At 39.6% G+C, this 11,047-nt stretch overlaps 1 protein-coding gene across 1 annotated transcript; it reads right to left on the bottom strand.

Moving 5' to 3' along the window:
• Positions 1-7,195: 7,195 nt before the first annotated feature.
• LOC116542223 (putative G antigen family E member 3) lies at positions 7,196-10,995 on the bottom strand. The gene is made up of 5 exons (XM_032267036.1): positions 10,875-10,995; positions 9,844-9,935; positions 9,434-9,542; positions 8,568-8,693; positions 7,196-7,315 (listed from the first exon to the last, which is right to left on the bottom strand). The coding sequence occupies exons 2-5, from the start codon at positions 9,925-9,927 to the stop codon at positions 7,299-7,301; spliced, it is 336 nt and encodes a 111-aa protein (XP_032122927.1). The 5' UTR covers positions 9,928-9,935; positions 10,875-10,995; the 3' UTR covers positions 7,196-7,298.
• Positions 10,996-11,047: the final 52 nt, after the last annotated feature.

Below are 11,047 nucleotides of genomic sequence, written 5' to 3'. Positions count from 1 at the left end.
AAAACTTTCTTGTTCTTGCTAGAGATATATATCCATATACAAGAAATCCAGAGAACACCAGCAAGATGCTATACAACATGGACATCATCAAGGCATTTAGTCACCAGACTTTCAAAAGTCAATGCTAAAAAAAGTCTTAAAGGTAGCTAGGGAAAAAAGATCACATGCAAAGGAAACCACATCAGGTTAACAGTGGTTTTCTCAGCAGAAACTTTACGAGCCAGGAGAGATTGGGCCTTGTTTTCAGCATTCTTAAAGAAAAGAAAATCCAACCAAGAATATGATATGCCACCAAGCTAAGCTTCATAAGCAAAGGAGGAAAAAAAATCATTTCCATACAAGCAAGTGCAAAGGGAATTCATTACTATTAGATAATCCTGACAAGAGACCCTTAAAGTTCTAAATATAAAACTGAGGGAGTGGCCAAGATGGCGGAATAGAAACAGCTCCAGTCTGCAGCACCCAGCGAGACCAGCGCAGAAGGCAGGGGATTTCTGCATTTCCAACTGAGGTACCCAGTTCATCTCATTAGGACTGGTTAGGCAGTGGGTGTACCCCCTGAAGGGTAAGAAAAAGCAGGGTGGGCATTGCCTCACTCGGGAAGTGCAAGGAGCCAGGGGACCTCCCTCTCCCAGCCAAGGAAGTGGTGAGGGACAGTGCTGCTGGATACTATACTTTTCTCACAGTTTTTGCAATCCACAGACAAGCAGATTGCTTCATGTGCCTAAACAACCAGGGCCCAGGGTTCCAAGCACAAAACTAGGCAGCTGTTTGGGAAAACACTGAGCTAGCTGCCAGAGATTTTTCTTACCCCAGTGGCACCTGAAACCCCAGAGACATGGAACTGTTCACTCTCCTGGAAATGGGGCTGAAGCCAGGGAGCCAAGTGGTCTTCCAAAGCAGGTACCACTCCCGCGGAGCCCAGCAAGCTAAGAAACACTGGCTTGAAATTCTCACTGCCAGCACAGCAGTCTGAAGTCTGAGGATAATTGAGCTTGGTGGGGGAAGGGGCATATGCCATCCCTGAGGCTTTAGCAGGTCGTTTTCCCCTGACAGTGTTAAGGCGGCTGGGAGGTTTGGACTGGGCGGAAGTCACCACAGCACAGCAAAGCAGTTGTGGCCAGACTGTTTCTCTAGATTCTTCCTCACTGGGCAGGGCATCTCTAAGGGAAACGCAGCAGCCCCAGTCAAGGGCTTACAGATAAAATTACAATATCATTGGGATAGCGCACCTGGGGGAAGGGGCAGCTGTGGGTGCAGCTTCAGTGGATTTACTCTTTCTTGCCTGCTAGCTCTGAAGATAGCAGCTGATCCTCACAAGGGGGATTTTCCAAGCACAATGCACCGGCTCTGCTAAGGGAAAGACTGCCTCAAGTGGGTCCCTGACCCTCCTGCCTCCTGACTGGGAGACTGCCCAACAGGGGTCAACAGACACCTCTCACAGGAGAGATCCGGCTGGCATAAGGCCAGTGCCCCTCTGAGACGAAGTTTCCAGAGGAAGAAGCAGGCAGCAATCTTTGCTGTTCTGCAGCCTCCACTGGTGATACCAAGGTGTACAAGGTCTGGAGTGGAACTCCAGCAAACTCCAGCAGACCGGTAGAAGAGGGGAGTATTAGAAGAAAAACTAAAAAACAGAAACCAAGAACATCAACATCAACAAAAAGGACCCCCACACAAAACCATATCCAAAGGTCATCAGGCTCAAAGTCCAAAGGTAGATAAATCCACAAAGATGAGGAAAAACCAGAGCAAAAATGCTGAAAATCCCAAAAACCAAAATGCCTCTTCTCCTCCAAATGATCCCAACTCCTCTCCAGCAATGACACAAAACTAGACAGAGAATGAGATTGATAAATCAACAGAAGTAGGCTTAACAAGGTGGGTAATAAAAAACACTTCTGAGCTGAAGGAGCATGATCTAACCCAACGCAAGGAAGCTAAGAACCTTGATAAAAGGTTACAGGAACTGCTAACTAGAATAGTCAGTTTAGAGAGGAGTATAAAAGACCTGATGCAGGTGAAAAACACACCATGAAAACTTTGTGAAGCATACACAAGTATCAATAGCAGAATCGATTAAGTGGAAGAGAAAGGATAGCAAAGACTGAAGATCAACTTACTGAAATAAGGCAGGAAAACAAGATTAGAGACAAAAGAATGAAAAGAAACGAACAAAGCTTACAAGAAATATGGGACTATGTGAAAAGACCAAACCTACGACTGATTGTTATACCTGAAAGTGACGGAGAGAATGGAAGCAAGTTGGAAAACACACCAGGATGTTACCCAGAAGAACTTCCCCAACCTAGCAAGACAGGCCAACATTCAAATTCAAGAAATATTCAAATTCAAGAAACACTACTAAAATACTCCTCAAGAAGAGCGACCCTAACACACATAATCTTCAGATTCTCCAAGGTTGAAATGGAGGAAAAACTGTTAAGGGCAGCCAGAGAGAAAGATCAGGTTACCTACAAAGGGAAGCCCATCAGAGTAATAGTGGATCACTCTGCAGAAACCCAACAAACCAGAAAAGAGTGGGGGCCAATATTCAACATTCTTAAAGAAAAGAATTTTCAAACCAGAATTTCATTACAGCCAAACTAAGCTCCACAAGCAAAGGAGAAATAAAATCCTTTCCAGACAAGCAAATGCTAAGGGATTTTGTCACCACCAGGCCGGCCTTACAAGAGCTCCTGAAGGAAGCATTAAATATGGAAAAGAAAAAGTGGTACCAGCCACTGCAAAAACACACCAAAATATAAGGACCAATGACACGATGAAGAAACTGCATCAACTAATGTGCAAAATAACCAGCTAGCATCATGATTACATGATCAAATTCACACATAACAATATTAACCTTAAATGTAAATGGGCTAAATGCTTTAATTAAAAGACACAGACTGGCAAATTGTATAAAGAGTCAAGACCCATCTGTGTGCTGTATTCAGGAGACTCATCTCATGTGCAAAGACACACACAGCCTCGAAATAAAGGTATGGAGGAATATTTACCAAGTGATGGAAAGCAAAAAGTATCAGGGGTTGCAATCCTAGTTTCTGATAAAAAAGACATTAAACCAAAAAAAAAATCAAAAAAGACAAAGACAGGCAGTACATAATGGTAAAGGGATCAATGCAACAAGAAGAGCTAATTATTCTAAATATATATGCACCCAATACAGGGGTATCCAGATTCATAAAAACAAGTTCATATAGACGTACAAAAAGACTTAGACTCCCACACAATAATAGTGGGTGACTTTAATACCTCACTTCAATATTAGACTAATCAACAAGACAGAGAATTAACAAGGATATTCAGGACTTGAACTCAGCTCTGGACCAAGAGGACCTAATAGACATCTACTGAACTCTCCACCCAAATCCACAGAATATTATATATTCTTCTCAGCACCACATAGCACTTGCTCTAAAATTGGCCGCATAATTGGAAGTAAAACACTCCTCAGCAAATGCAAAAGAATGGAAATCATAACAGTCTCTTAGACCACAGTTCAATCAAATTAAAACTCAAGATTAAGAAACTCACTCAAAACTGTACAATGACATGGAAACTGAACAGCTTGCTACTGAATACTATATGAATAACAAAATTAAGGCAGAAATAACAAAGGTTTTTGAAATTAATGAAAACTTAAAGAAAACGTACCAGTATCTCTGGGAAACAGCTGAAGCAGTGTTAGGAGAGAAATGTGTAGCACTAAATGCCATAAACAATCGTGGTAAACAGTGTGGTGATTCCCCAAAGACCTAAAAACAGAACTAACATTCAATCCAGCAATCCCATTACTGGGTATATAGCCAAAAGAATGTAAATTGTTCTATCATTAAGATACATGCATGCATGTGTTCACTGCAGCACTATTAACAACACCAAAGACATGGAATCAACCTAAAAGCTCATCAATGGTAGGCTGGCTAAAGAAAATGTAGTACATATATACCATGGAATAGTATGCAGCCATAAAAACAAATGACATTATATCCATTTACAGAACATGGACGGAGCTGGAGGTCATTATACTTAGCAAAGGAATGTAGAAACAGAAAACTAAACACTGCATGCTCTCACTTATAAGTGGGAGCTAAAAACGAGAAAAAAATGGACACACAAAGGAGAACAACAGACACTGGCACCTACCAAAGAGTGGAGAATGGGACAAGGGAGAGGATCAGGAAAAATATTTCCTAAGTACCAGGCTTAATACCTGGAAAACACAATAATCGGTACAACAAACTTCCCTGACACACGTTTACCTGTATAACAAACCTGCAACACATGTATGCTGAAATTAAAAGATAAAAAATAATTAAAAATAGATTTAAAAACAAAAACTTTGAGATGAGATACAAAGGACACTATATAATAATAAAGGGGTCAATTCATCAAAAGCCTGCAACAATTTTAAAAATATATGCACCCAACACTAGAGCACCCAGATATATAAAACAAATACTATTAGAGCTAAAGAGAGAGGCCCCAATACAACAGTAGATGGACATTTCAACATTCTACATTCAGCATTGAACAGATCTTCCACACAGAAACTCAACAATGACAAAAAAAAAAAAAAAACAGACATAATCTAAGGTATAGACCAAATGGCTCTAATAGATATTTACAGAACATTTCATCCAACGGCTAGAGAATACACATTCTTTTCCTCAGCACATGAATCATTCTCAAGGACAGACCATGTTAGGTCACAAAACATTTTTAAAAACGGAAATAATATCAAGCTTCTTGTCAGACCACAATGGAATAAAACTAGAAATTAATAACAAAATGAATTTTAGAAACTATATAAATCCATGAAAACTCAACAATCTGCTCCTGAATGATTAATGGGTCAATGAAGAAGCTAAGAAGGAAATTGAAAAATTTCTTGAAACAAATGATAATGGAAACACAACATACCAAAAACTATGGGATACAGCAAAAGCAGTACTAAGAAAGAATTTTATAGCTGTAAGTGTCTACATCATAAAAGGTAAAAACTTCAATTAACAATCTAATGATGCATCTTAAACAGCTGCAAAGAAAGAACAAACCAAACCAAAAATCAGTAGAAGAATAAAGATCAGAACAGAAATAAAAGAAATTAAAATGAAAAAACCCTACAAAGGAGCAATAAAAGTTGTTTTTAAATAAGTTAACCAAAATTGACAAACCATTAGCCAGACTAAGGAAAAAAGAGAGAAAAAAACAAAGAAATAAAATCAAAAATAGAAAAGGGATTTGAGAGGCTGAGACAGGCAGATCGCTTGATGCCAGGAGCTTGAGACAAGCCTGGCCAACATAGTGAAACCCGATAGCTACCAAAAACATAAAAATTAGCTGGGCGTGGTAACAGGTGCCTGTAATCTCAGCTACTAGGGTGGCTGAGACAAGAGAATTGCTTGAACCCAGGAGACGGAGGTTCTAGTGAGCTGAGATTGTGCCACTGCTCCCATCCTGGGTGACAGAGCGAGACTCTGTCAGAAAAAAAGAAAGAAAAAGAAAGAAGAAAGAAAAGAAAGAGAAGAAAGAAAGGAAGGAAGGAAGGAAAGAGAGAGAGAAAGAAAGGAAGGAAAGGAGGGAAAGAGAAAGAAAGAAAAGAAGAAAAGAAAGGAGAGAGAAAGAAAGAAAAAAGAAAAAGAAAAAAGGAAGAAAGAAAAGAGAGAGAAAGAGAAAGAAAGAAGGAAAGAAAGAAAAGAAAGAAAAAAGAAAGAAAGAGAAAGAAAGAAGGAAAGAAGGAAGGAAGGAAGGAAGGAAGGAAGGAAGGAAGGAAGGAAGGAAAGAAGGGAGGGAGGGAGGGAGGGAGGGAGGGAAAGGAAAGGAGGAGGTATTAAAACTGATGCTGCAGAAATTCAAAGGATCATTACCGGCTCCTGTGAGCAACTACATGCCTATAAATTGGAAAATCTATACCAAATGGACTAATTCCTAGATGCATACAACTTCTCAAGACTGAACCAGGAAGAAATCCATAACCTAAACAGACCAGTAACAAGAAACAAGATCAAGCCAAAATAAAAGTTCTTCCAGTAAAGAAAAACCCAGGACCTTATGGCTTCACTACTGAATTCTACCAAACATTTAAAGAACTAATGCTAATCCTACTCAAACTATTTTGAAAATTAGAGGACGACAGAATATTTTCAAACTTATTCTATGTGGCCAGTATTACCCTGACACCAAACCAAAGGCAAATCAAAAAAAAGAAAACTACAGGTCAGAATCGCTGATGAATATTGATGCAAAAATCCTCAACAGAATACGAGCAAATCCAATTCAACAATACATTAGAAAGAATACTCACCATGACCAAGTGAGATTTATCCCTGGGATACAAGAATGTTTCAACATACACAAATTAATTTATGTGATAAATCATATCAACAGAATAAAGGATAAAAACCATATAATCATTTCAATTGATGCTGAAAAAGCATTGAATAAAACTCAACATGTTATCATGATACAAACCCTCAAAACACTTGGGATAGAAAGAACATACTTCAATGTAATAAAAGCCATATACAACAGACCCACAGCTAGTATTGAAGTGGCCTCGTGGTCTGGGTTAACAACAAGAGTTCTTAGTTTCACAGCCAAGGATATCAAGGACAGGGGCCCGCCAAGAGTGAGGTTTAGAGCAGAAATTTAATAGGAGAAAGAAAGAAAACAGCTCTCTGCTACAGAGAGGGGTCCGGAAAAAAGGGATGCCATCCGGCGGTAAAATGCAGGAGTTTTTATAGAAGAGCTAGTGGGGAGCCAGTATCTGATCTATATAGGATACAAACAACCAGTTAGGAACAGGTGTACCATCTGCATAGGGTGTGAATCTCTGGCAGCCCCCACCCTAATCTTTTATTATGCAGGCGGGTCCTCAGCCTGAGCTATTCCATGTTCCTCATTTCTTTCTTACTGTGCATGTGCTAAAAAGGGGAGGTGGAACACCCATGGTGGACACGCCTGGCTCCAGGTGGCCTTTTCTATCTATGCAGCTGCTGGCATACTCCTAGGAAAGCTTCCAGCTTACTATCTACCTGTAACAGAAAATCAATGTACCAACATTTATCTCTATATTCCACCTCAAACACAGGATTTAAACTTTCAAAATAGATACAATTCTCAAGAGTATTAAAAACCTAAAAATAAGTTTAACAAAAATATGCAAAAACTCTTTGCAGAAAACTGGAAAACTTTATTAAGAGAATATCAGCAGTAAACTTTCCAGCAGAACAACAACATTCTTGGTTTCAGTCTTCATTTGTCTTGGTTTAAACCTATGGTTGCCCTTCACCTATTATATAAATATAAAATGAGGACATGTTACTCAGCAGATTTTCATTTAGATGAAACTAGAGGTATACAACTACAATGTTGATTAACTAAAATAAGAAACTTAAGGATGGCCCTTTAGCTTATATCCAGTTAGCCTTTGAATAAATTCTAAAGGTAGACTTCCAGACATACTAACAAATTTTTAATTCATGCCACTTGTTCTAGTACAATAAGGAAACAAAGAGACTGTTTGAGTTCAGAATGAATTAAATCAAGTGAATCTATTTTATATGTATAACTGAAAAGCAAAAAAATACATATACTTTCAGTAAAATTTCAACCAAACAAAAACCTAAGAAAAAAGGTATTTTAAAGTGTCATTTAAATATATTGATATGAAGTAACCCTCTGCATATCGAATATGCTTAGAACTGCTAAGTGAAGTAAACAGAAAAGTCAGTATTACATTTGTTTTGTGTCTCCTGTGAAAAAGTGTAAAAATGGTACTTTGGACTAGTTTAGCCACTACATAGCTGCTGTAGGTAGAGTGAACACTTGTCACTATCTTCACCAGTACTCCTGCCTCTTGACATGATTAAAAGTATTTCAGTTTATATAGTAAACTGAATACCCATGCTAGCTTTAAGCCATTACCATCACAATTAAGAATATAATATAAACTGATGCTTATTATAAACATGCTATACATTTGTTAAAAACAGGCCTTTATCAAAATAAATAATCTGAAAATCAAAATCAAAATGAAGAATCTGAAAATTATTGGCTGTTGGTTAAACGACTTACATTCAAAAGTCAGGAACATTTTCCTATCTTCCTTTTAAAAATGACACATATCTTATATATTTATAATGTACAACTTGATTAAAATATATATGCATTGTGAAATGGCTCAGTCAAGTTAAATAATATGTGCATTACTTAAAACAGCTGTGAAGACACTCGAAATCTACTCTCTTAGCATGTTTCATATCTTTCATATCATAATTAGCTTTGATCCAATTTTTCTCTATCTCTTGAACTCCTGGCCTCAAGTGATCCTTCTGCCTCGGCCTCCCAAAGTGCTGGGATTAAAAACATGAGCCACCACACCTGGCCCTCTATCTCCAATAGTGTGTAAGGCAGGCATCTGGGGTCTTAAATACGTTTGAAGAATCTTTGTACGTGAAGTATGATATTAAAATATCAGTAATTTTATCTCTGTGTCACATTAAATAGAAACCCTATAATTTGCATCTTAGTGAATGACATACCTGCTTCCAGCACTTTAGTGAGATCAAAAGTGGGCAGAATCCCCTCCCTGACATCTGGACCATCGCCAGGCTCATCCTCTATCTTAAGCAGAGCTAGTTCCTGTTGAAGACCTTCCACATCAGGCCCTTGAAAATGAAAAGGTCATCAATTTACAAATTAAAACATAAACCATGAACGAGGAAATGCTAATATTTATTCCCTCATCGTTGTGAAATAAAAACCTGTAGCCTAATTATCTCAGGAGTCTGTTGCCAGAAAAACAGGAAAGCAGAGATTTTCAAAGATTGCCCTTTCCTTTCCCAAAGTTGGTCCTAGACAACTTGCTCGTCCCTTTTGTACTCATTTGTTATACTTAGCACATTACATCAGTGATTTCTTTGAGTCAGTCTTAGTAGACTACGAGTTTTATGCAGAAATTCAGCACTGACATCTCCAGCACTTAGTATATTATGTGACATGAGGAAGCTTTAATAAATGTGTGGAAAAAGTATCTTAAAAAAATACATGAGCTGTCAGCAAATGACAGACTAGTAAGCTGCAAGTTGCCATTCTTCCACAGAAACATTAAAAAAAAAAAAAAAAAAGCAGAAACTGGCTGAACAAACCACACAGGAGCTCTGGAAAACACTCAAAGGTTTATGGCAACTATGCAAATACCCAATCAATAAAAAGCATCCATCAAAATGGTAGAAAAGTTTTGTGGCTTTTTCTGTGTCCTTGTCCCACCCCTCCCCACAGCAGCAGTAGGAAATGTTTAAGATTCCTTCCTAATGTTTTCTTTCCTCCTGTTACAGGTATGTCATAAAATATAATGCATGAATACACCTCCACTGCCCATAATCATTATTCTTCACTCTCCCTTCACCTTGAACAGCAGATGCTCCTTCATTTTCGATCTCCCCACTAGGTGCAATACCCTGGGTTTCAGTTGGTGGTTCCTCTTCTTGACGTTTCTCCTCAGTGGGCTGCTGGACCTAAGGGTATAAGTGTATGTGCAAATAAAAAGTCAATAATATACATACACACAATGCATATGTGCATCTAATCATAAGTCTAATGACATTTTCCAACAGTTAGATGTAGAGTAAAATATCCATATCCACATCATTACAGGCAACACCAGTATATCATACTTCTGAACCGAAGTTTCCTTCATGAGATGCCGTTAATATTTTTTATCAGCATGGAAGACCTGTATCAGTTCATGTACACTAGCTCAAAAATATTTTTAAAACTAAATTGTTAATAGAAAACATCAAATGTTGAAGGACTCACAATCACAGGTTCAACTGGCTGGGAAGACTCTTCATCATTTCCTCTTTCTGAGGATTGGGATCTTGTTCTTGCATGCTCACTCATATTTCCCACTGAAAATAGAATATTGTTATATGGAAAATGTGTGTAAGAACTTAGCTATATGTATATGAACATTCCACGGCAAAACAGTAATTTGTACTTTTAAATTTTTGATTTAATATTTTCTAAATGAGTCACAGGGCAGTAAGTATGATACTTTCCAATCAAACGGAGTACAGATTTGTTTATATCATAGTCTAACAGGTATAGAGATCACCTTAATGCCAAAGTAAAAGACAGAGGGCTTTCCTAAGTTTTGGTTTCACAATTAGACTCACCACCATGAAGATGTTTATGAAAATATGGGCCTAGAATTGAAACTGAAGTGACCACAGCTTTCGTCCCATTCTAATTTACTAGGCCCATCCCCCGCCCCGGCCCCCCGGCCCCCCCGCCCCGCCCCGCAAGCCCCCGGCATCTACCTACTCCCAAAATCAAGTTTTGTTGGAATGCAGTCTCGCCCATTCCCTCCAATGACGGCCATGGCGGAAGTGCGAAGTTGTAAAACAGAGTGAAGTTTATGCTCCTCACTGGACACCTCGGCCAAACACTCCTCAGACCTTGGGGCCACAGTCACCAGCCCACATCGTTCCCAGTTTCCAAGCCCCTTCCTTACCACCCACGACGTCCCTACCGAGGAGTCTGGAAATTGTCCTCCCTCAAAGAGTTCCAGGAGTTTTCTGGACTCAGACACCTCTAACAACACTCCCAACACTCGCCCCATCTTCATGGGATCCCTCCCCTCCGTGGCTCACCTTCCACTCGTGTCCCACCTCAGCCACAGCAAGGCCCATGGCGGCCTCAAGACCTGGAAGGCGCCGGACAACTACAGCGAGGCCCTTTTCCCTCAAAAGCCATGGACTGTGCGGCAGGACCTGTCTGAAGCCCACTGGCTCCTCTTCACATTCACTCACAACGAAATTCCCCGAAAGACCCATCTGCGGACCTACCGGCTGAGTAACAGTCAGTGAGAAAGAATGAAGACGGCGGCAAGAACGAAGACAAGACCTTTCCTTGCAGAACTCTACGTGAACAGAAGGTGGGCTGCAAGGCGCATGCGCAGCAACAGACATGCGCGGCAACAGACATGCGCAGCAACGGACAGACACGCCCGGCAACAGAC

Source organism: Sapajus apella, unplaced genomic scaffold (genome assembly GCF_009761245.1).
Source record: "Sapajus apella isolate SASKATOON/1434 unplaced genomic scaffold, GSC_monkey_1.0 scaffold164, whole genome shotgun sequence".
NCBI classification, from domain to species: domain Eukaryota; kingdom Metazoa; phylum Chordata; class Mammalia; order Primates; family Cebidae; genus Sapajus; species Sapajus apella.
The sequence above is the reverse complement of the archived record's forward strand: the minus strand, read 5'-3'. Positions and strand labels throughout refer to the sequence as shown.

Coding starts and splice junctions, on each gene's coding strand:
- LOC116542223 (XM_032267036.1), bottom strand. CDS start 9,927: ATGAGTGAGCATGCAAGAACAAGATCCCAATCCTCAGAAAGAGGAAAT. Junction 9,543..9,843: donor AGCCAGTTGAACCTGTGATT/GTGAGTCCTTCA, acceptor TTATACCCTTAG/GTCCAGCAGCCCACTGAGGA. Junction 8,694..9,433: donor AGGAGCATCTGCTGTTCAAG/GTGAAGGGAGAG, acceptor TTCATTTTCAAG/GGCCTGATGTGGAAGGTCTT.